This window comes from Trichomonas vaginalis, chromosome II (assembly GCF_026262505.1).
Source record: "Trichomonas vaginalis G3 chromosome II, whole genome shotgun sequence".
Taxonomy (NCBI): domain Eukaryota; phylum Parabasalia; order Trichomonadida; family Trichomonadidae; genus Trichomonas; species Trichomonas vaginalis.
In genome coordinates this window covers 5,209,087-5,234,168 of record NC_067204.1, presented here as the reverse complement: position 1 = coordinate 5,234,168, position 25,082 = coordinate 5,209,087, and the positions used below count along the sequence as shown (strand labels likewise).

The 25,082-nt window shown below is 33.5% G+C and overlaps 10 protein-coding genes and 2 pseudogenes across 12 annotated transcripts, besides 4 other annotated features; 10 read left to right on the top strand and 2 right to left on the bottom strand.

The window, feature by feature from the left end:
• Positions 1 to 374: part of a mobile genetic element that runs on past the window's edge.
• Positions 375 to 3,914: 3,540 nt separating this feature from the next.
• Positions 3,915 to 6,665: a mobile genetic element.
• Positions 4,299 to 4,688, bottom strand: TVAGG3_0489510 (uncharacterized protein; the record flags this gene model as incomplete). The annotated part of the gene is made up of 1 exon (XM_001281990.1): positions 4,299 to 4,688. One exon carries the CDS (start codon positions 4,686 to 4,688, stop codon positions 4,299 to 4,301), a length of 390 nt encoding a protein of 129 aa, XP_001281991.1.
• Positions 6,015 to 6,440, top strand: TVAGG3_0489500 (uncharacterized protein; the record flags this gene model as incomplete). Its single annotated transcript, XM_051236130.1, has 1 exon — positions 6,015 to 6,440. One exon carries the CDS (start codon positions 6,015 to 6,017, stop codon positions 6,438 to 6,440), a length of 426 nt encoding a protein of 141 aa, XP_051093954.1.
• Positions 6,666 to 6,845: 180 nt separating the features above from the next.
• Positions 6,846 to 7,039: a mobile genetic element.
• A 484-nt stretch (positions 7,040 to 7,523) lies between these two features.
• Positions 7,524 to 25,080: a mobile genetic element.
• Positions 8,991 to 9,353, top strand: TVAGG3_0489470 (uncharacterized protein; the record flags this gene model as incomplete). Its single annotated transcript, XM_001311533.2, has 1 exon — positions 8,991 to 9,353. One exon carries the CDS (start codon positions 8,991 to 8,993, stop codon positions 9,351 to 9,353), a length of 363 nt encoding a protein of 120 aa, XP_001311534.1.
• TVAGG3_0489460 (serine threonine-protein phosphatase family) lies at positions 9,372 to 9,614 on the top strand (the record flags this gene model as incomplete). Its single annotated transcript, XM_001292535.2, has 1 exon — positions 9,372 to 9,614. The coding sequence occupies one exon, from the start codon at positions 9,372 to 9,374 to the stop codon at positions 9,612 to 9,614; it is 243 nt and encodes an 80-aa protein (XP_001292536.2).
• Positions 9,943 to 10,468, bottom strand: TVAGG3_0489450 (uncharacterized protein; the record flags this gene model as incomplete). Its single annotated transcript, XM_051236129.1, has 1 exon — positions 9,943 to 10,468. A coding segment is annotated over one exon (526 nt), but the record flags the coding sequence as incomplete, so codon positions are not given.
• On the top strand, positions 13,005 to 13,406 carry TVAGG3_0489440 (uncharacterized protein; the record flags this gene model as incomplete). The annotated part of the gene is made up of 1 exon (XM_051236128.1): positions 13,005 to 13,406. The coding sequence occupies one exon, from the start codon at positions 13,005 to 13,007 to the stop codon at positions 13,404 to 13,406; it is 402 nt and encodes a 133-aa protein (XP_051093952.1).
• Positions 13,595 to 14,179, top strand: TVAGG3_0489430 (phage tail repeat-like family; the record flags this gene model as incomplete). Its single annotated transcript, XM_051236127.1, has 1 exon — positions 13,595 to 14,179. One exon carries the CDS (start codon positions 13,595 to 13,597, stop codon positions 14,177 to 14,179), a length of 585 nt encoding a protein of 194 aa, XP_051093951.1.
• On the top strand, positions 14,315 to 15,175 carry TVAGG3_0489420 (uncharacterized protein; the record flags this gene model as incomplete). Its single annotated transcript, XM_051236126.1, has 1 exon — positions 14,315 to 15,175. One exon carries the CDS (start codon positions 14,315 to 14,317, stop codon positions 15,173 to 15,175), a length of 861 nt encoding a protein of 286 aa, XP_051093950.1.
• On the top strand, positions 15,491 to 16,153 carry TVAGG3_0489410 (uncharacterized protein; the record flags this gene model as incomplete). The annotated part of the gene is made up of 1 exon (XM_051236125.1): positions 15,491 to 16,153. One exon carries the CDS (start codon positions 15,491 to 15,493, stop codon positions 16,151 to 16,153), a length of 663 nt encoding a protein of 220 aa, XP_051093949.1.
• TVAGG3_0489400 (organellar and viral DNA polymerase type B) lies at positions 17,177 to 18,091 on the top strand (the record flags this gene model as incomplete). The annotated part of the gene is made up of 1 exon (XM_001309199.1): positions 17,177 to 18,091. The coding sequence occupies one exon, from the start codon at positions 17,177 to 17,179 to the stop codon at positions 18,089 to 18,091; it is 915 nt and encodes a 304-aa protein (XP_001309200.1).
• TVAGG3_0489390 lies at positions 19,294 to 19,912 on the top strand (annotated as a pseudogene). The gene has a single exon. A coding segment is annotated over exon 1 (619 nt).
• TVAGG3_0489380 lies at positions 20,001 to 20,859 on the top strand (annotated as a pseudogene). Its single transcript has one exon. A coding segment is annotated over exon 1 (859 nt).
• Positions 25,081 to 25,082: the final 2 nt, after the last annotated feature.

The window sequence follows — 25,082 nt, the reverse complement described above, 5'->3', positions numbered from 1 at the left end:
CTCCAATTCCTTCCTTAACATAAACAAATTTGGAGTTAATTGTTTGCAATTAACTCCGGGTTTGTTGACCTCCAAATGAAAATGAAAGGGTAAGAGGTATATAGTGACCCTATATGCCTCTTACCCTTTCATTCTCATTAATTATGGGAGAAACTTTGGCCGAATGTTAAATTATTCGACCAAAGTTTCTCCCATTTTTTGAAGGGATTGGAGGCTATGAGATACTGATGCAATGTCAGTACCTCATGGCCTCCAATTCCATCCTGAAACTGATCAAAGTGGACCTTACATGCATTTGAAATTTGCCATGTAAAGTCCACTTTTTGAGAGAGAGAGGATTTGACTACGTCAAATCCTCTTTTTCGTTTACGAGAATATGGAGATGGAACCTAGGTTGATTCAATTTTTTTTGATAAGAGTTTGCCCCCTATATTTCTCAAAAAAATCACACTTATAAAATTAGAATCGTCGTCGATCTAGTATGTGAATAAATCTTCAAAATTGAATAATCTCGGTAACGTGTTTCTTCTCAAATTTTGTTAAAAAGTGAAAAACTGGCATAATTCTTTTGAAATGAATAATGATGCTCCTGTTATAATATGTAATGCACCTATCCAGGCGAAGGACAATCCTCAGGTTAATAACGATCAACAAGGATTTCCTTCCTCAGACGACGAAAGACCTCCTGCTATTTCCAATGAGTGAGATGCAAGATTTCCTAGTTTTTTAATCTTCTTTCTTGACATTGAAGATAGCCATTTAGAAAATCTCATTCTTAACTGGGAATTCTGAAATTTTTTATTAAACACTTTTTCTTCTAATTATTCCTTTTGGTGGCGTCAAAAATTTTCTCACTGGGTTTTCGTCTATCAATCCCAGCTCATTATATACGCAACCAATCAAAAATCTGATATGGGAGTCCAAGGCTAACTTTTTGTTGTCTACCTAATAAAAGAGGAAGCAGCATTAGTGAGAATAATCGCAAATATTCAATTTAAATTATCTTTTTATTCTTAATTTAAAGTGACAAAAAGAATAAAAAACCTATTCTAAGGCATGTTGTTATGTAAATGAGACTAGACATCATATTTTATGTTATGAAAAAAAAATATTTAGAATTTTAGAACAAAATAAATAGAAAAAATAGCATAACTTATGGATGTGCGTATATTAAATTTAATAAATTAAGAGAAATTATTTTTGGCGCCAAAATTATTCGTTAACTCTCAAATTTTTCTGAGTCAATAAGCCGCCAAAAAGTGTCGTTTTGTTTCGTTAGAGAAAGATGAATTGTCCATGTCATCCAATCGGGAACAAGGGGGATGGGGATTAGATGATAAAGAAGCAATTCATGCTCTCTATCTGAAGCAATCAGACTTACCAGCAACAATGTGAATCGATTTGGCTTTAAAGTTAATATAGCAGATCAGCTTGTTACTGGAGAGACTAGGCATTACGATTGATGCGCTGTAGTGCTCTACTTTAATTTAAGAGTAGTAACGGATAACTGAATTCCCAAAGTTCTTTAGGTGATCCAAAACACTGTAGCTGCTTGAACTTTGGACGAGCCTCGCACCCCAGAGAATAGAAATCCCAATCTTGCTCATGTTTAGTTGAATTAGTCTGCAGCAGTACAGCTCTGATACCACAAGATCGTGATGTATACAAAGTCACAACGCTATTTGATTCAACAACTAGCTAGTTTTGACATCAAATTGCAAAATTTGACTTCGTTATGAGCTCTTTGTAGCAAAAATACATTACACTTAAAGACTAGTTGCTAGACTGTAGTAGTTTGTTCGTATATATCTATTTTTCCCCAACGTATTGCATACTACATTTTGACAAGACTTGCAACCTTATAGTAACCTCGTTGGGAATTGTTCAAGCAAAGCGTAGGTAGTTAAGGTCGAGTAAGAGTTCTTCTTAAATCTTTCACTGAATGAGTAGGTGTTGGAAGAACTGTTCTCTAAAGCGATACAGTTGCGCTACATGTTCGTCAACTTGTCTAGAAATAAATATATCATTTGTTTTATACGTTTTTTCGTAATAAATCTATTTGTATTTGTTGTATTTGAGTATGAAGATAACAAAAACTACGGCATAAGACGCAGTACACTGGGCTTCGTTGCCATTTTATTTACCATGTTAAGAATAAACTTAACAGACATGCTTTGTTTTCGACGAAGCCATCTAAAATAACGTACATCTAAATAAAACTAAAAAACTGTAAAATTTCTTTATTTGATAGTATACTTCAAATTATGCACTATACCTTCTAGAATTCTATAACACTCTTTGCATATAATTTTTTTAAAAAAAGTTATATCTCGACAAAAATATGATTTATCAATAGAGTATGTAAAATAAAACTCATTCGCAGTATTAAAAAATCGTAAATCTTTCCAAAAAATTTTGAATTACAAATTTTAAAACTTAAAACAACATTTTTTGAAGCGAAAAAACGAAATCTAATTTTTTGGAAAATTTAGAATAAATAGAGCTCTTTAACTCGTCGAATACAAATTGTTTTCAAGTTTTTTTCGACCGGAAATTGAACTTTTAGAGTTTATACAATAAGATTCACATGAAAAAATACGGGTTTAACAAAGAAATCACCAATATAAAGGTTTTTAAGTAGAACGAGATTGATAAAAACTATGGTATGATAAAAAGACGATAATTTTTTTGGCGGGATAATTGAAGAATATGAATGATTCGAATTACAGACATACTCTAGTCCGAAACTTACTATGGTTCGTGACTTATTTTTGACACAGAATAGCTGTAGACTAAGGCTTACTCTAGATCCAGACTTATTATACAATTAAATTTGCTTTTGGAATAAGACTTAATTTTAGTTACAAACTTATCTTAATATCAGACTTATATTTAGAATCAGACTTACTTTAGTCTAGAACTTACATTTAGAATCAGACTTCCATTTCAAGTCAGACTCACTTTCGTCCGAAACTTACATTTCAAGTCAGACTTACATTTCAAGTCAGACTTACATTTCAAGTCAGACTTACTTTCGTCCGAGACTTACATTTCAAGTCAGACTTACATTTCAAGTCAGACTTACTTTCGTCCGAGACTTACATTTCAAGTCAGACTTACTTTCGTCCGAGACTTACATTTCAAGTCAGACTTACTTTCGTCCGAGACTTACATTTCAAGTCAGACTTACTTTCGTCCGAGACTTACATTTCAAGTCAGACTTAAATTTCTAGTCATACTTACTTTCGTCCAAGACTTACATTTCAAGTCAGACTTACTTTCGTCCGAGACTTCCATTTCAAGTCATACTTACTTTCGTCCGAGACTTACATTTCAAGTCATACTTACTTTCGTCCAAGACTTACATTTCAAGTCATACTTACTTTCGTCCAAGACTTACATTTCAAGTCATACTTACTTTCGTCCAAGACTTACATTTCAAGTCAGACTTACTTTCGTCCAAGACTTACATTTCAAGTCAGACTTACTTTCGTCCGAGACTTACATTTCAAGTCAGACTTACTTTCGTCCGAGACTTACATTTCAAGTCAGACTTACTTTCGTCCGAGACTTACATTTCAAGTCAGACTTACTTTCGTCCGAGACTTACATTTCAAGTCAGACTTACTTTCGTCCGAGACTTACATTTCAAGTCAGACTTACTTTCGTCCGAGACTTACATTTCAAGTCAGACTTAAATTTCTAGTCATACTTACTTTCGTCCGAGACTTACATTTCAAGTCAGACTTACTTTCGTCCGAGACTTCCATTTCAAGTCATACTTACTTTCGTCCGAGACTTACATTTCAAGTCAGACTTACTTTCGTCCAAGACTTACATTTCAAGTCAGACTTACTTTCGTCCGAGACTTACATTTCAAGTCAGACTTACTTTCGTCCGAGACTTACATTTCAAGTCAGACTTACTTTCGTCGGCGGAGAATATAAACAGTTTGATAAACATAAAATAGAATCTTCAGCGAATTCACTTATACTTGATTTAATGATTGCTGCTTCCCTGGACCAAACACCATTAAATGAAATTGATGTTAATAAATAATCATCATTTTTAATGGAAATTGATTTTGGTAGGTACTCCAGGAGGTCATTTAATGTTATCTGTTCTGCTCCAAACTGAGCAAATCGATAAAAGCATTCATCATTATTAATTCCTGGAATCTCTTGAAAATTTTTATTCGTGTATACATTTTCAATCTCATCACCGACAGCGCTATCTTTTAAATCAAATATGAAACCAGCTTTTGAATTTGAATTAACACGAAATTCTATTGAATTAGTTTAAAAACTATAAAACATATCAACTTCATTAGGTTGAGGATATCCGGCACCTTTTAACTGTTCAATAAGAACCGATTTAATCTTTTTATTAAATGCTGTCATATCATCTCCTGTGTCTAAATCTATATAAATCTGTAAATCATATTGATGATTATCTCTTATTATTCCAAAATTATATAATTCAATGGTTCGTCCTGCAGGAATGGTTTTTATCTGTCTTATTTCAATTGCTTTTTCACCAGTGTTATAATCAACCCAGTGTTTAGGGCATTCATAAATGTATTCACCATTGATTATTTTAAACGGTTGTGAAAATATGTGCTCATAATAGATTTTAATACTTTTATCATTAAGACTGGGAACGGTATTAACAAAATTTCTGACTTGCATTTTTAATTATAATAAAATGAAACATTTATTTGAAGAAGTCGATGAAAAAATGAATAAAAATCTGATAAACTTAATAGTTCATTAATTCTTCCCTTCAGTAAGGATTATCAGTTCTGTTCAAACGGTGTGGATTTCTATTGTGGAAAAATGGGTTCGGGAAAGACTTTTAATTTAATACGTCATATTTTAATTACTGAACGTTAGGTCAAGATTCATATTATGACCAAATCATTATATCAGCAACTTCAGATTCAATGGATTCAACAGCGAAGACGTTTATGTCAAAAGTTCAGGCATCAGTAATTAAAGTTCCAGATAGCGAATTAATTTCTTTTCTTCAACGTTATATAAGAAGAAAGAAGAAATATTATGCAATAGTTGAATTTATACAATCAGGAATGCAAAAGACCTCGGAAGAAATGGAAAGAATTATTGATAAACATCATTTGAGACAGCAGGATGGTACTTATGATATGAAACGATTGACAAATTACATTCTCTCAAAACTTTCAAAATATCCTTTTAAAAAATATCCATCAAACACTTTATTAGTTTGTGATGATTTCGCTGGTAAAGGTTTAGTTTCAAAACCAGATTCACCATTAGCGAATTTAATTACTAAAGTCAGACATTATCACATGACTGTTGCAATACTTATGCAAACGTGGAGGTTTTTAGCATTAAATATTAAACGTTTAATTACTGATTTCGTTATATTTCAAGGTTTCTCAAAATACGATATAGAATTAATTTGGAAGCAATCAGGTATAACATTACCTTTTGATGAAATCTGGGATGCTTATAAATCACTCATTTCACCACGTTCATATTTAGAAATTCATATAATGACTAATACAATTAATGTTAAAAATATACCTTGGGAAAGACCAACATTATTTTAAAGCTTTATTTTTAGATGAAGTGTAGTGAATAGATTCCATCCATCTCTATCACCATTTCTGTTTATATTTTTGGTGTCATTCATGTCCACACTTTCTGGATTAGTTAGTTTTTGAGGATAAAGATTAGAATAACTGTTTTTAATCGATGGTGCTTCACCTTTTAACGCATAAACTCTATTACTTTCTGCATATTTAATGTTTGAACCACCAGAACCATCATTAACGTAAATAGTAAATGGTTTATAATCGATGTTCATATTTCTACTCCTGCCTTTTGCTTTCTTATTTAACACCTCAACATCTTTATAAACCGCGCCCGTTTCAGTGAATTCAACAAGATTTTCATTTTCAAGTTTCACGTTTAAACCTTTATCAAAGATATTATTCATTTTTATAGTAATAAAAGGTTTTTATTCTCTAGAAAATGAGAAGTAAATCCATCTTAGCCGGTGCAGTGAATGTTCCTATTGAACCTACATCTAATGTTGATTCAAGAACGACAAATAATATTATAATCAAAAATTATAGTTCTGAGAACTTGAAAGATAAAGAGCCAGAACTTAAGTCGGTAAATTTAAACACAGCTTCAAGCGCAAACGCTAATAGTGAAGTTAAGTTAGAATATCCACCTCCATTAGAGCCCATAATTTCACGTGAAGCTCAAGAAGAACTCAAAGGGTTCTCGGGCTCATTGAGCCCTAACCCTTATTCAACTATTCAAACTAATCCTTCAGATAACGTAGACCATTACCTCCTTAATTTATACCAAACAATATTACTTAAAGACGATAAGAAGCTTTTGACAAATCTTATTAGTAAGAATCAAATAATTTTAACAAAGGAGGATTGAGAAAATGTTATATCAAGAATAACAGGTAAACAGTGCGTTATTGATTATCTCGACCCCGAAATTGAATGTTGTGGTCAAATACCAGTATTCATGAAAATCGGTAATATTAGAATAATCGAAACACCAGGAACTACAGGAGTTGAGTTTAAGTATAAATATTCAAATGAATACACAAAACTTTCAACAGATTATAAACTTTGCTTGAAATATGTTTTAACGAATTAATTTAAAATTATCCTTTTTAGGTACATACGGGCTCAAATAAATGAAATTAAGGGTGCACCCGTGTGTACGTTTATTTGAGAGGAGGAGGATTACCCTCTCAATTTTGAGGGATTCGTTAGTTTATTTTCTCGATGAATATGCAATAAAATTTGATTTTTACCTTATCAATATACTTCATATTAGGGCTGTACAAGATTTAAAAAAACATTGCCGGGTTACCGTAGAGGCCTAAAAAAATCGCGCCTCGGCGGCAAGCCGCCTCGGCATTAAGAATGCGCATCTAAATTTTTATATGTCCTTCTTTCTTTTATTTTTCCCTTCCCTTTCTTTTCTTTTTCTTTTTTTTTCCCTCCTCTTGCTCTCATTTACCTTTTTTTTCCTTTTCTCATCATTTTTCAAAATTTTAAATTTTTATCAAAAATCTTGCCTATAAAAGCAGACTATGGAACCTTTTAATGCCTCTTAATCAATATTATACAGCATAAAGCATATTAAATGAAAGTAATTACGTATAAATTTATTTTATTATCTTATTTATTAATTCTTTAGCATGTATTGTTTAATATTAACTTTTCTGTACATTAAATATGATATCTCCAAAGTATGAATGCCTTGTAACGAAACGAAAACTTAATTTTATGTTGAATATTTGTCACAAACATTAGATTATTAAAATATATGTTGGATATCCCTTAGTATGAGACTTCATGACTCTTGTAGTCTAACGTGAGCTTTGGATTGCAAGCTCTGTGGTTAACGAACATAAATTAATTGTAAAGTTTTCAAAATTTTTCATCGTTTCTATCAGCATCTATTTTTCCTTTAAAATAATATATTTGTATGAATACAATATTTAGTAAAAAAAAAAAAAAAAAAAAAAAAAGGTAGTGGGGCCTCCAGGCACTTCGTGCCCTCTAGCCCTGAAGATGTTTAGTATAACTTTGTCCGGACAAGTAAGGGTCTATCGTCGCTACAGGAAAAGTTACAGGCGTTCCAAGGAAGTATACTTTGAGAAGCCTTCTTCTGGGTCGAAAACATTATATAATGTGTCGCTTTTCACAAATTATATATGTTTTCATGTTTTGTCATGACTTCTTCGTATATGTTTTGTCATGACTTCTTCGTATATGTTTTTGTCATGATTTCATCGTAAATGTTTTGTCAAGACTTCTTCGTAAATGTTTTGAAGAACTGAAGGTGTCACCAGGTCCCTCGGTCCCTCGGTCCCTCGGTCAACTAACATCTTTTTGAAAATGGTGACAACATGACATTTTGACAACAGTCCAGGAAATAAACTTCTTCTTCGTAAATGTTTTGTCACTTTTCTGTCACTTTTCAGGAAAAAACATTTTTATTATTATATATAAATGAATTTTACAAAACCACCGTTACCCTTCTTTGGAAATAAGAGTAGATGTAAAGATATTCTATTGAGAGAACTTAAGAAACTACCGAATGGTCTAACATTTGTAGATTTGTTCGGTGGAAGTTTCTATATATCCCATTTGTGCCATACAATATTCCCAGACTCAAAGATTATATGCAATGACTTCGACAACTATATGGACCGTCTCAAACATATACCAGACACAAACAATATATTGAAAGAGTTAAAAGAAAAGATACCTATAGGTAAGATGGAACGTATACCATTAGATAAGAAAAATATTGTGAGAGAGGTTTTGAAAAAAGCAGAATATATAGACTGGGATAGTATATCTGCTAGACTATTATATAGTGGTGCTATAAGAGTTCATGACATTGAAACACTTATGTCAAAAGTTTTATATCTTAACTATACAAATGTTTTCAAAGAGGACATAGAAAAATATATTGAGGGTATAGAGTTTGTGAGATGTCGTTGGACAGAGTTGTATGAAAAATATAAAGACAAGGAAAATGTTTTCTTTATAGTGGACCCGCCGTTCTATAACACATGGGATTTTCAATACCAAGTAGACTGGACTTTGAGAGACTCTTTAGAAACTTTAGACGTTTTACATAACCATCCATGCTTTTACTTTACATCCGATAAAAGTGGTTTGGAAACCGTTATGAGATGGTTAGAGGACATACATGACTATGAGTTTATATATGACAAGATAGAATATGAGAGAGGTCCTATAAACCGGAGAAAGTGTCATAACAAAGAAATTTTACTAGTAAGTAAATGTGGTTTGAAATAGGACTACTTGTTTTAGGTTTTTTCCATTGTGTCATTTATTTATTTGACGTGGCAGAAAGATATAGAGAATATGAAGATGAACCAATGCCTGCAAATGTCCAGTATATGTACTCGTAAGAGATATTTTTATCTAATATTAAATGGACGCACAGAACTTAGCGAATGCACAGCAACCTGGACAACCAAACCCAGAGAATATTCCAAATGAAGTTAGAATACAAACTGCAATGGCAAACTATGGTCAAGTGCCAACAGATGTACAAATGCAAACTGCCATGTCAAATGACGCTGCGTTAGGTTTGCCACCATGGTATGCAAATATGAGATGGAAAGAGTTTTATACAAACCCCGAAGTGGGATATAAACAACTTTATGCAGATGACGCGAACACAGGAGTTGACCCAGAATATGTTTTCTACCAGAGGAGAAACAGAATGTATGAGCTCCAGTTAAAGAATGCTATGGAACTCAACAGGAAACGCAAAAGACTAGGCGGACATTAGATTTTTACATATAGTAAAATGGGTTTCTTCAGTAGTATTGGAAACTTCTTTCGAAATGTTGGAAGAGGTATATGGAATGGAATAAAAACCGTAGGAAGAGGAATTTGGAACGGAGTCAAAAATATTGGTAAAAGAGTAGGTCAGTTTGTTGGTATTATACCTAAAGACCCTGAACCAGAAGAACAAGCTCCTGTTATACAACAGCCTGAACCTGCACCACAGTCTAGTTGGCAACCAAATCCAACACCTCAACCGTATTAAAAAATTATATTTTTACCGTTCGATAGTAGTTGTATATGAAACTAAGTTCTAAGTAAAACGCATGGTATAATGGAACTATTCTCTTTCTTCCATCTGTTGTAAACCATACTTGAAAGTCTGAAATACTTCCACTTGGTGGTTCATATAGCTTTGTAGGTTTTTCGTAAAAGTCATTTGCCAAGCATAAAAAAGAGTTTTGCGCACCAGAAAATGAAGCATGAACTATAATAGCATCTGAGTCGAAAACATTTTCATATGTTCCATTAGGGTTTTCGACTTCATAAAAAGTCCGGGTGTACTGGATATTCTGCAGGCTGATTTAACATCCTCAGAAATCTATACCATGCCAAGTTGTTATATTTTGTAGAAATATAAACGTTTTCTCCAAGGTCTTCTATTCTATTGATTTTAACAGTTGCATTTTTCCTGTCATATATAATATCGAGATGGTACTCTCCCTCGTCAATGTTATACTGGTTTGCATATTCGATATAGATGTCGTTTATTTTTTCTTGAAAAGCTTGAAGAGTTGTTTCTAAGTTTACAAGCAAATTCACTTGTAAAAGTTTTCCCTGTTCAAATTTCTCATACATACGTTTTTCTTTGTTATAGTATCGAACTTCAAAACCGACTGTAAATGGGAAACCATGTATGGCTTCTGAAATGAACTTCATTCTACGAAAGCCAATAGCTTTTGTGACAGATGGGTCTCTTAACCATCTTAACGGGTAGTCAAAACGATAGCCTTCATGCTTTACGGTCTCTGTCTCAAACTTTTGACCGACATTCGTAAAAAGTTCATCTAATGGTTTAGTTGTAGCAACTCTAGAATTTTCTTTTTCTATTGAAAGCATATTTTATCTAGAATAAAAATGTCAAATGAAACAGCGTCTATGAGAGAAATACAACACAACCGACAACTCATTATACAAGCTCTAAATAAGAACACAACAAACTTTTCAAACTATTCTAAGATATCTGAGTCATTGAAAGAAGGAAACTTAAAACTGACTTTAAACCCAATGACAGATGAGTTTCTGTTTCAAGACAATAAGAACCATACTGTTTGTATAAATCCAACAAAAGGAACTTTAAACGAGAAACCTATATCTGAACTTCTTTTGAAAGCAGATGTTGACAACAAAGCAGACAAAACATATGTCATTGAAAAAGTTCAAGAAGAACATGACAGAGCAGATGCAACATATGCAACAAAAGATGACGTTGAAAATAAAGCTGACAAAGAAACTGTAGATATGTTGGCACAAACGGTTTCAAGTCATGACAGAGCTTTAATGGAAGATGGACAACAGTTGAAAGAGCTTGAGAAAGGTGTTACAGAGTTAAGGAATACAAAAGCAGACTCGACATGGATAGCTGGATATGTAGATGCAACAAAAGAATATATTTTCAAATGGACAGAAGGAACATATCCACAAAAACAGCATACACATTCTATATCTGATATAACAAACTTACAAGAAACCTTAAACAGGAAAAGTGACGTTGGACATACACATACATCTTCTGAAATAACAGACTTAAACGTTAGCCTTGAAAAGAAAGCAGATAAGAACCATACACATACAAGTTTTACAACTGTTGCTATAGAAAGTATTGAAGGAACGGTTGAAGAAACTGGTGGGGATGTATTATATTGTAAACCTCCTAACTTTCCACAAGGTTTAACATCGGATGACGACATAACGACGATGAGAAACATTAGATGTAAAGATGTTTATGTCATGAAGGATGAACATAACGTTAAATTCACTGCTCAAGATTTATATGACAAGAAAGCAGACAAGAACCATACACATACAAGTTTTACAACTTTTACAGCAGATGATATTACACTAAACACAACCTTGCCAAGTAAAGCTCCAACAATACCACCGGCAACAAGTCTTGTAGATACTTTGATATCTAATGACAATAGTATTATACATCTAAGACAGGAACTCAATGTGCTTAAACAAATTTTGCCGAATCTTATTTACCCGGTTGGCTCTATTTATACGTCAATGAACTCTACCAGACCAGAAGTAGTACTTGGTTTTGGAACTTGGACTCAAATAGTCGACAGGTTTTTGTATTGTGCAAACTCTTCAAAGGAAACAGGTGGAAGTAAAACGATTTCAGGTGAAAACTTACCTGCGCACAGTCACTACATAGATTTAAGTACATCTCAAGCAGGTTGGCATAAGCATAGATTTTGGGATTGGTCAGCAATGAAAAAAGGTAAAGGATATGATGTTAAAGACGAAGTTCAGTTTGCTATAAATTGTTTCTGGGGTAACACTCAGGGAGATGGAAACCATACACATCGCGTTTCAGGGTATACGCAAACAACGGGACAAAGTAAAGACTACATGCCACCTTACATGACAGTTTACGCATGGTATAGAATTGCTTAGTCGTCATTTTCAACTTCTTTAGCATATTCGTCAGGAGTTGTCTTATATTTGTTAGAAACTGTCTTTGAAAGTATACCACCTTGAACTTTGACAAGTTTGAAACGAGGTCTGACAATAGTAGTTTTATCTTCTGCTTGCAGTCTGTACATTTTGCCATGTTTGCCTAAAACTTCATAATATTCTCTTGTATACTTTCTTCTATTTTTACGAACACGAATGTGAGTACCTGTCGGGTTCCCATTGTTGTCATAGTCAATAGTATTTTCATATGGGTCGCGTTTGGGTATTTCTATTTTTACTTTGTCACCTTTCTGAAGTTTGAAGCCCGGCATTCTTTCTTGTTTGTCTCTTTTGACTAAATTATTAAATATATAGTCTTTCTCTAAGTCGGGGTTGTTTTTCATTTCTTCGGGGGAGTGGTTTCCCAAACCTTTTTGTTTACGGTTATTGTAAATATTTAAAACTTGTCTCATCTTTGCCATGGAGAAGTGTCTATATTTGTCGTCATATGACATTTCATTTGCTTCACCACCTTGTGGTTGGTTTAAGTCTCTTAACATTTTTATACAACCGTCAATGACACCAAGAGCAGAATGGTTTTGGTCGACAATGAAATATTGGTTTACATTTTTTGAACGCAGATAGTTTTTTACATCGTCTGATTTGAAAGAACTTTCACAGTCAGATGTCAGTTTTGTTGGATGGTATTTGTCAACAAATATTGTCAAAGCTGCTAAGATATCTAAAATATTTTTGGACTGTAATGGTATGGCTTCACAGTATCTTGTGTTTTGACCGACAAATATTAGCCAGTATGGTGGTCCATCTTCTCTATACCTCGGAATGTTTTCCAAGATATCCATAAACCAAGCATTTGGTGTTGAACTAAAGATTTTTACCATGAGTGCTTTTTTTGTTGCCTTAGAAACATAGGGGTCCTTGTTTGGATTCGTCATTTTTTATCCTATAAGAAATGGGTTTATTTGGCGCGTTAGCAGGAGTTGCATCCAGATTTTTACCCGCAGTGGGAACAATAGCCAGAGGTGTATTTGGAGTTGGAAGGAAGATTTTGAGTACATTAGGTATACTTAAAGAGAAAGCACAACCTATTATACAAACTGTACAGAAAGGTTGGGATGTAGCACGAGATGCAACAAATCTTATTCCAAATCCTGAAACAAGAGGAAAAGTTCAAGGATGGATGGACAATGTAGGAAGACAAGCAGGAAACTATTATAACAAAGCAAATGACTACTATAACCAAGCAGGACACTATATGGACCAAGGTGAAAGATTCTTTAACAGAGGATATAACCATGCACAACAGTGGGTAAACAATAACCAACCTCAACCGCCTCAAACGTGGGGAATGTAAAGTTTTTACTGAGATGAAATGAACAATACAGCATTGAGACAAATGGGTTCAAGATGGATTTGTCGACTTCCAGCAGTTACACAACGTGTTTGTCAAGTTCTTCCTATACCTCAGGAAGTTTTAGACCGACTAAAAAACAACAACAACCAGTTGAAAACAAACCAAACTAAAATTTTTACTGAGATGAAATGACCGAAGAAGTTGAAACGGTAGATTTGACACCACAAACAAAAAGTTCAGAACCATTGTCAAAACCTGTCAAAGAACTTACAGATGAAGAGAAAAATTCAATAATAGAAAGTGCCAGGTCTGGAAATACAAACCCTAACTACAAAGTCACTTTTCATAAAAATGGAACGGCTAGTATCTCAAAAAAGAAACAGACTCTCACAAATAAAATATTGAAGTCTGAAGGAGCTTTCGAGACAACAGATGGAAAAGTTTACTTCACTGACCAACAGTTCATTATAGAACATCTCATTGACTTAGAGTCGAAATATTCTAAACTTTACAACAAACACAAAAAGTTGAAAGGAAAACAAAAACAAATGGCATATGATATTTATGAAGATGTTGACGACACAACTATTCCTGCAAGTGAGGTAAAGTCAAAGGAACCGAAAAGTGACGAAAAACCGATAGAAGAAGAAAAACCAAAAACCGAAGATAAACCAAAACCAAAGTTTAGTTTCCAAACTAAACCAAGTCAACCTTCATTAGCTGGTATGGGTTGGCGTCAAAGACTTATGGCTTCAGGCAGTTATGTAAAGTAAAGAAAAAAAATATTTTTTTATTTTATTTGAACTGTACGCTGAGTTTGTTGGAGAAGACCGTTGGGAAACTTGTTTGTTAGATGAGAAATATGAAGTAAAAACGTTTTTTAAACCATATATTTTTACATATATTAAATGCTTCAGGTTGAAAAACAAAGAACAAAAGTAGCAGATACAAAACCGTTAGACTATATCTTTACAAATGCTGGTAGAACTATTTCAGATGAAGAAATTTCATCCCGTTCATACAGGTTTGACTATCCAATTCGTTGGCTTCAAAGTCCTTCAGATGCAAAGGCAATAGGATTTAGAAGAGTTTTGTTTTCAAATAGAACGAACGCGTTTATGTTCGCAGTATATTTTCATGGGCAGTATAAAGGTTCTGATGGTCTAATAGACAAATTTGATGAAATGAGGATCTTTACAGTTCGTTCAGACGAAAGTCTTGAGAAAACTCTAAATGACTTTCAAACTCAAATAAACAAATATTATTGGGAATTTCAAGAAAAATACGACTCTTTACTAAATGGAACATACTATCTGAAACTAGAATATGACAAGATGAACTCAACCGTTTCATTTCAAAAGATTGAAATTAACCCTCCAAGAGATACAGAGTTTTTATTTTGGGGAGTAGACAAACGTTCTTGGGCACAATTTCTTCGGTTACTAAACCAGAACGAACCATTACCACCAGATGGTCCATTTAAATTTATACTTCCACCAGCAGATTTGACAGTTTATAGAAACGTGTTTGACCCTCAAAATGTTATGTGTCATGCAAGTTTCAGTTCAAGCAACAATAGTTTTCTATGTATTGGTAAGGACTTTTATGACTTTGCTTCTAAATTCTACGAACCACCTAGTAACAGTTTCTCTGACTTTCAAGTTTGGTTCACAACAAATGGTGTGCAGCATATTATACCATTGTACTATGACTTTTATCTCGAATTGTCTTTCATATATAACTACGGAAAAGTGCTGAAAAAGTATTGAAAAATATAATTTAGGTGAAGAGGTGAGATCTCACCTCTTTTCTCACCTCTTTTCTCACCCGTTGAATTTTCATGAAATTCCTTAAGATAGAAAAAAGTGAGTTAAAATGAGATGTTTACTGAGGGGGTCCGACGGTTAAGCCACAAACGAATGTCCGACGTACCACCAAAAAATATATTTTAGGTGAAGTGGTGAGATCTCACCTCTTTTTTCACCTCTTTTCTCACCCGTTGAATTTTCATGAATTTTCCCGAAATAAAATAAAAAGTTGGTTTTTTTAAAAAAATATTTTTTATTTTTATTGTAAGAACAGAAATGTCAGTCGAAGCAAAAACGTTCACGAACAAATCTAATGGCGAAACATTCACAAAAGGCACTTACAACGGTATTGAAGTCTTACGTAGAGACAAGGATGGTTATATAAATGCAACAAATATGTGTCAGCAGTTTAGGAAAGACTTTAGAAGGTTGTTGGAAAATAAGTCCTGGGAAGAGTATTTTAAGGCATTTTGTGAAGAATATACCAACCCGCGGAATTCCGCGGGTTGCTTTTTATACAAAATTCATGCAGGAATTTCTGATGAAATCAAACAGGTTAGAGGAACGTATGTAGACCCAAGACTTGTAAACTATATAGCAATGTGGGCTTCTCCAAAATATTGTATAGCAGTTGGAAAAATTATGGACTCCATAGACAAGAAAGTTCATGAGAAATTAGATGAAGAAGAACTCGAAGATACAGTAGAGAATGCTAAACCTTTGTTCGAACAAGAAGTTAGAAAAATGCATGAAAAACAAATAGAACATGAACATGAGATGTGTTATGGTTATAAAGATTCTCCATACGAACTAGACCAATGGGAACAAGAAGATTTAAAGAGAGAATTTAGAGAATATGAACTCGCTAAGATAGCATTAGAAGCTGCAGAAAAGAAGTTAAAAGTTTGGGGTCGTTTTGTACAAAAATATTGTGAGTAAATGAACCATTTATTTTTATTGAATTCGGCAAAAATATATTTTAGGGTAGATGGTTTTTAGGTGTCACCAGGTCCCTCGGTCCCTCGGTCCCTCGGTTAAACGAACTTCTCTGAAAAAGTGTGACAACATGACATTTAGACAACAGTCCAGGAAATAAACTTCTTCGTATATGTTTTGTCAAGACTTCTTCGTAAATGTTTTGTCACCCGTTGAATTTTGTATAAAAAGCAACCCGCGGAATTCCGCGGGTTGGTATATTCTTCACAAAATGCTTGTTTTGTCAAGACTTCATCGTATATGTTTTGAAGAACTGAAGGTGTCACCAGGTCCCTCGGTCCCTCGGTCCCTCGGTCATTTTAACTTCTCTGAAAAAGTGTGACAACATGACATTTTGACAACAGTCCAGGAAATAAACTTCTTCTTCGTATATGTTTTTGTCAAGGTTTCATCGTATATGTTTTGTCAAGGTTTCATCGTATATGTTTTGTCAAGGTTTCATCGTAAATGTTTTGTCAAGACTTCTTCATCGTATATGTTTTGTCAAGGTTTCATCGTAAATGTTTTGTCAAGACTTCTTCATCGTATATGTTTTGTCATGACTTCTTCATCGTAATGAGCGTAAAGGACCCAAAAATAAAGTTTAGGTGAAGAGGTGCGATCTCACCTCCTTTTTCACCTGTTTTTTCACCTGTTGAATTTTCATGACTTCTTCATCGTACATGTTTTGTCATGACTTCTTCGTATATGTTTTTGTCAAGGTTTCATCGTAAATGTTTTGTCAAGGTTTCATCGTACATGTTTTGTCAAGGTTTCATCGTATATGTTTTGTCACCCGTTGAATTTTGTATAAAAAGCAACCGCCGGAATTCCGGCGGTTGGTATATTCTTCACAAAATGCTTGTTTTGAGGTCGAGCCACTTTTGGCTCCACCGTATTTTTCAACCAAAACTCATGAATTTTCCCGAAATAAAAAATAAAGTTAGTTTTTTTAAAAAAAATATTTTTTATTTTTATTGTAAGAACATGTTAGCAACAACAGCACCAAACTCGTTAGTCATGAACCCAACTTCAATGTTAGTAGAAATGAAAAGCTTCATTCCTTCTTCATATACTTTCGAAACAGAAATCCAGAAGATAAAGCAGGAACTTTTAACATGTAATTTAGACTGTAGTGCAAAAGATGAAACAAATGAAGAATATCTTTATGAAATGCAGGATATTATTGACCATCTACCTAAACTTCCTGAAATCCAACAACAAAAGCTCACTATTCCTGAATTCGATGAAATAGAAGTGAAACCAACTGACTCAGTTGAAACCAAGAAGTTCATACGTAATGTAAACTATGAGTTTCTTGGATTTCATTGCAACCACAAAGTCATGGACAAAGATTGCGACATGGTATATAAGAATGTTTCTGACATATATAAATCGGAGGAGTTTAAGACCTACGACAACTTTGTTTCGTTAGTTGCTGAATGTGTATGGCAGATAAGAGATAAAGATAAAAGAGGTAAGGTATGGAATGAACAAATAAAACCCGCAACTTTTGAGTTAAAGAAAACCATTGACGCTATAGTTGTACTTGCAGGTAAGGTTTCAGAATATAACGCAAAAATGAACCCACAATGTTCTAAATGTAAAGCAGCAATGAGGAAATATAACTACTCCGTCAAAGAGATAGAAAGAATGAGAAACGACTATGCTGACTTAAAGAAAGAAGTAGAGAAACCAGCAGAAGATAAAATGGACATGTTGACATTTCTAAACAAAAACTATCCAACAGCTGACGATTTCCTTCTATCTGACGTCAAGAAGAAATATAAAGATACATTCAATATTGTGAAAACATTCGATGTACTGACAGAAGAAATAGAAGCCACAAAATTGTTTAGAATTTCAAATATACATCGTACAATTCATGTAAAACGCTTGTGAAAAAAACAGGTGAAAAAACAGGTGAAAAAACAGGTGAGATCGCACCTCTTCACCTAAAATATATTTTTGCCGAGTAAAATGACCAAATTTCATTATATAACTGTTATTTTTGACGAAGAGAACTTTGACACTTCGTCAAAAAAATCCCTGAAATCATATCTTTTATACAAAATTCAAGAGGTGAAAAAACAGGTGAAAAAACAGGTGAGATCGCACCTCTTCACCTAAAATATATTTTTGTCTGATTTACACTCATTTCGATGAAGTTTTGACAAAACATATACGAAGAAGTTTATTTCCTGTGTTGTTGTCAAAATGTCATGTTGTCACCATTTTCAAAAAGATGTTAGTTGACCGAGGGACCGAGGGACCTGGTGACCTGGTGACACCTAAAATATATTTTTGCTGAAAAAAATGACCAAATTTCATGATATAACTGTTATTTTTTGACGAAGAGAACTTTTGCACTTCGTAAAAAAATCCCTGAAATCATATCTTTTATACATGAAAATCGTGAAATTTCTCTAGACCGACTTTTTTCGGTCTAGCATAAAATCCCTGAAATCGTGAAAAAATGACCAAATTTCATTATATAACTGTTATTTTTTTACGAAGAGAACTTTAACACTTCGTCAAAAAAATCCCTGAAATCGTGAAAAAATGACCAAATTTCATGAATTTCCTCATATGTTTGCTACCCTCGAAAAACCGAGGATAGAGATTCCATTCGAAAATCGTGAAAAATTGCGACCCAGACTTTTTCGAGGGTCGAGATTCCGTACGAAAATCGTAAAAATTTGCGACCCGAGGAAAACCGCGGAACGAGATTCCGTACGAAAATCGTGAAAATTTGCGACCCCGAATAAAATCGGGGTCACCTAAAACTCATGAAAATCGTGAAAAATTGCGAGTAGGGAAAAAAATCTTACTCGCCTAAAACTCTATGAAAATCGTGAAAAACAGCGAGTACGGAAAAAATCTTACTCGCCTAAAACACATGAAAATCGTGAAAAAATGACACTTTTTCATTATATAACTGTTATTTTTTGACGAAGAGAACTTTTGCACTTCGTAAAAAAAAATCCCTGAAATCATATCTTTTATACATGAAAATCGTGAATTTCCTTAAGATACAAAATAGAAAAAATAAAGTTAGTTTTTTATAAAATATTTTTTTTTATCTTGTATGTAAGAAACAGAAAATGACAAACACTGAGTTTGAAACAGTTAGAAAGATAGACAATGACACCAAAGTGGTTCGAATTGGTGATTTAAACGTAAGATACTCAAAGAAATACAACAAATATTCTTTGTCAGACATTCTAACACTATCTGGAAAGAAAACATCCCACGACTGGGTTAAAAATGCTTCTACTCAGAAAATTTTGACAAGAAATCCTGAGCTTATGATATCGGTAAGATTCTATGGAACTGCAGCATATCTCATCGACAAAAGTCTTATACCAATAGTTTTGTTATGGATTGACCCAGTTGTTGGATATAACTTCATAACATATGGTTCATTCGATACGGAACGTTGCAGTGAAGGCTTACTTTACATCGTTCAGAAACCGAAGGACTTCAATACAAAGAGATATAAGATAGGAAGAACATATAATATAACTCAAAGATATGACAGTATAGTCAAATAGAGTTAAGGTTGTGTTCTGTTAACGATATGAGAGCTGCTGAAACAGAACTACTTGAAAAGTTTGAGAAAATGTATGGTGCTCCCACGAAAGGTAAAGAAACGTTTTGAAGTAGATGAGATAGGTAAAGCTATAAAATATATTTGACGAAGTTGCTGAAAAATACATGTAAAGCGTTTATTTTTGGTCCTTTGTGAAAGTCAGAAAAATAAGCTAATTTTTTATAAAATATTTTTTTTATTTTGTATGTAAGAACAAATATGACAACAAACAGAGAACACAACAACTGCTATCGTTCATGAAGACATAAATGAAAGAATATGAGTACATACAATATAAAAAACAGTCGTCTCATTCGTTCGGTCAAAGAAGACATGTACCAAATGCAAAGTATTTGACAGCATGTTTTGCTCCAGATACTAAGCTTCCTAAAGACTGGTAGGAACCAAAGCACCATTGAACTCTTAAGCGAAGCACAGCGAGACATACTTTTTTCTGAAAACAGTAAGAACAGCGAGTGGGAGAAAAACCCCAGTCGCCAAACTCTATGAAATTCGTTGAAAAAAATTTGCCAAACGGTTTGAAGAGCTGGTATGTTCATAGACTTCTCGTAAATAATGTGGCACAATGGGCTTCAGCTCGCTATTCATGGTATTTTGTAAACTTCTTGACGAACTTCACAGACAAGAACGTGAAGAGATGGAAAAAGAAACTTCATGCAAAAAGATGAAGTCATGAAGCAAAAGACAAAAAATACAGAAAAGAATACACGTTCGGTACCAAAAGGAAAGGAAAAGAATATAAGTATATGATTTATACTGAAGAGATGGAAAATGAAAAAAACAGAGTATGGTTAGTTGCATTTAGTCAGAAGAAACAACAAAAGCTTTTACGACCTTGCTAAGATTTACAAATCTGACAGAAATTGGTTCTATCGCGAAAACTTAACCGATTTCAATGACACCGAATGAAGATGTTGAAACAAATATTCAAGATACGTTACCTCAAACACACTATGTATTAAAGGTGTACAATATTCTTACCTTGTCAAAGAAGATTTGCGCTACTGAAGGAAAAAATAACAAGAGTATTTTTGACAACTTCAAACAAGCAGAGTAAATGAACCATTTATTTACGCTTGACTTCAGAGGCTCAGGTAGCTCTATAAGGTAAAATTGTCTTGTCAAATCCTTCTGGCATTCCAAGTTCTTCCTTCGCATTCCAAGTCCTTTCCTTCCAACAGGAAAAAAATTTCCCGACAACTGGAAAAAAATTTCCCGACAACTGGAAAAAAATTTCCTTCAGACAGGAAAAAAATTTCCTGTTGTTCGTCCGTAAACCATTCAAATTTTCGAAAATTGAGAACTTTTTGGTCGAACGACAGAAAAAATTTTTCCTTCAGACAGGAAAAAAATTTCCCGACAACTGGAAAAAAATTTCCTTCCGACATTCCGAGTCCTTCCTTCCGACATTCCGAGTCCTTCCTTCCAACAGGAAAAGTTTTTCCTTCCGACAGGAAAAGTCCTTCCTTCCGACAGGACACAAACGAATGTCCGACGTTCCTCTTCCTGAATGTCTTCCAAAGCCAGAAGAACCGACAGCCCCAGCACCACAACAGACTTACTAAGACTAAAACACTTACATTTTTTACGCTTGACTTTTTACAATTTGAACTTTGTTTGCGTAGATATGAATTCTGAAAGAAGTATGAGGGTCTTGTATGACTTTGTACTTCTCCATATTCAGTCTGTCAAACTTACCTGCCATGGACTCTTTCATAAGTTCCATGAAATCGTCTTCGGACAATCCGGGGAAAAGTACAATGTCAGTAAGTATTCTCTTTACATCCTTACTTAAACTCTTTGCTGTCTGTACACAAATACAACTGAGATGTTAAAGTGTCTGAGCTTTCTTAAGAATTCGACACATATCTGTTCTCTATTCATTTTAACAAAGGATGAGAGGCGAAATCATCTAGATAAAGAGACATCTATGAGGTATGTCTTCCAATCGTAAGATTGCAATTTCTTCGAATGTTTCTATCTCTTTCTGTTTGTTTCTGAAGTTTTTCTTCTCTAATATTCTCTGCATTTCCTCATTTGGGTCTTTAAACTTAGAATTTATATACTCATTATAGCATTGTACTTCAAAACTCTTCTTTGGTACTTCTTTATCCAATCTAAACACTCAGAGTCTTTTATACATACTAATTAGACTTCTTTATAATATCTTTGAACGAATTGACGGTTTGGTCAAATTGACCAGAAGTACTACAAATGACTACTACTCTAGAATGGGTTTCTTCTCATCTAGTTTCTTGTTGTTGTGCAGCCATTTTAAGATAAGGAAAAGTCTTACCCGACCCAGGTGGTGCAATTAGACCTGTTTATATCCATTCTGAGCAAATAGAAACTTGTCATGTATGGGTTTATCTGAGCATTTTCTAATTCACCTTGTTCTTTATTTAAAACATTCTCAAATTTTTGTCAATGTCAGCAAACTTTTTTTCTAACATATTTTAGAAAAATTAAAATTTTTTATCTTTTAGAAATGTCTAGCGTTTCGCTATCTATATTCGAGACAAGCTTTTCGACAGCAAAACATCTGTCGACCATAAATCTTACATAGTGTAAACAAGAAAGGTGAATTTGTTTCTAAAAGTTCTGTTTTCTGGAATATGACAAGAACATAAAACATTACAAGAGCAGTCTTAAAATTTGTCAATGACAGACTTGTTGACAGAAGATGACGCCTCTGGGAGATGAAGTCCAACAAAATTCTTAGAATGCAAAGAGACACATGCAGCTGTTCTTGAAGATGAAATAGAAAACAGAATAGAAGAGCTATTAAAGGACAAAAGAACTTTTACAAAATATGGTTCTGAGAATTTGACATAACTCCACCAGAAAAAGAAAGAGAGAAAAGAAAGAAAAGAAAGTAGAAGAAGAGAAGAAAGAACTGAACAGAGCCATAGAGAAAAAGAAGAATTTGACATGTAAAATAAAATTTTATTTTTAGAACATTTCTGGGTCAATGTCAATGTTCTCTTCCTCTTTAGGGAAACACTGGCTTAGACTCTAAAATCTTTTTACCCCAATTTACCTTGAATTCTACAACTTTTAGACTCATAATATTCATAGTCGTCTGCTTTCTTTGGTTCATAAGGTATAAACATTTGTATGCTTTGCCTTCTTAAGGTTTGAGAACCTTCTGTCAAATTTCTTTGACTGCTAAACAAACCTTCTATGTCTAAGTCTTCAAATTTCGCACCATTTTTAGTCACAATAGCAAACTTAACGGTTCGATGTTCCAACTTTGTCATATGTAGACTTTTCAAAAATGGTAGAAGTAAACATTCAAATAAGTGAATGGGTCTAGTTCTTCTTTGTCCTGTCATGTACTTGTTTGACTGAGATGAATTTTTGCCATCTTTTCTTTCGATAAAAAAATATTTTTTTTAAAATTTACTCAGAAAAATTATTTCTTTTGTATATACCCATTCTGTAACTCTAAAGACTTTTTGACATTTGCCAAGAATGTTCGTTTAGACGCTGTCATATAACCATACTCTTGACATATTGTTTAATACGATTCGTACAGATGACCTTTCATCTAAAGACACAAAAGTCAGTTTTCATCTATGAACAGTTTTCATATACACTCTTGTTTGCTTCTAACAATGTTTGTCCTCTCTTCGGTATGTGGAATTTGTCTTGGATTGAACTTTGAAATATTCTAATGTCATAAATATGAGAACAAGTGGTTGTAAAAGTCAGATGTCAAAGTTTCTGCTAAGTCGTCAAAATATTCTGTATCTTGCATATGAGTTCTGACGTTCTGACAACTACATATCTTCTGTCAGAACTTTCTAACTTCATCGGAACAGCATTGTTTGAAACCATAACGAAGTTTGCAACATTTTCACAAACTCTTTGGTCTTTATATTTCTTTCAACAACTCCAACTTTGTCTGTTATAAGACTCTTCAAAGCATCTGAGTTCAAAACTTTTGTTGTACTATACTTTTGAAGTTCGTTACATGACTATAAGTTTCATATTCTCTATTGAAGAGTTAAATTTACCGCAGATGTTTTCTAAGTTTGTCATATCGGGTTCGAATAACTTCTAACAGTTTGCAAAATATCTGTAAAGAATGTGTTCTTACTGTTCCTTGTTTTCCAATTATAATGAGAGCAGTTTCATTTTTAGCACTTGGATGTTGTAAGATGTTTTGCAAACCAACATAAGATATACTCATAACTCTTTGTTTCCATTGCATATAATTTCTTTGACATGGTCTAACCAAGCTTCTATAATATTTTCTTTCCATTCTACTTGTTCGTATTTATATCCAGTGAAGATAGAATAGAAGTTTGGAGAAGGTGTATAGAACTTTATACCCGAACTGAAAAATCTTCTAATTTTGACAATAAGATATCCCAAGCATCTAACATCTTCATACCAACTTGTACACTTTTATTTTCTTAAGTTTCTGTCTACATTCTTGTTCTGAAACTATGTTGCTCTTGGTTGTTAAAGACACATCCATTCTTTCATAACATAACATTCTGGGGCAGAGTCACATAAATGACTAAACGTTTCAAATTCTCGACTGCTTTGTTATAGTCTCGAAATGGACACATATTTCTGAATGCTTGGAAGTCATAAAAATCTGAAACATCTATTCTGTACATTTTTATAAAAATAAAAAAAATATTTTTTTTATTCTTGACTTTTGTTGCATTTGTTGTTCTGACTATTTGTTGTTGATTGCTTGAGCTTTGTTGTTGAAGTTGTTCTTGTAATACAATACTTTCAACCAGTTGCATCTTCCAATTCGAAACTTTCTGCCGTCATTGACAAATACATAGGACATAAAAGTTTTACAGGAACAAAGTTTGCGTCAACTAAGGTTAAGTTTATGTTTGCTAAATGTTTTGAGTTTACTAAAGCTGAAAACTCTGCATTCGAATGAACAATAGGCAAACCAGCAGAGAAAGTGTTGTTTATACGCATAGATATCTTTTGGTCATAGTAGTTTCTGTCGACATTCGAATAGCACTTTGACCCTAAGTTTGAAACAATATATAAAATAGGTGTACTTAAAGTCAATGGAAAAGACCTTGTATGACACCTTTTCCTGTTATAGGAAACTGTTGTAGTAAAAAACCAGATATAAGTTTTGTATTTATAGCTCATATGTTTATACTAAACTCAGTCGGACATCCAAACATAATGAAACCTGCTCTAGTTGCAGCACATGTTACACTCGTCCTTAAAGTATTAAATAAGTCAACAAACCTGTTGGTGGTATATCTGAGTAAGTATCTTCAAAGGAGTAAT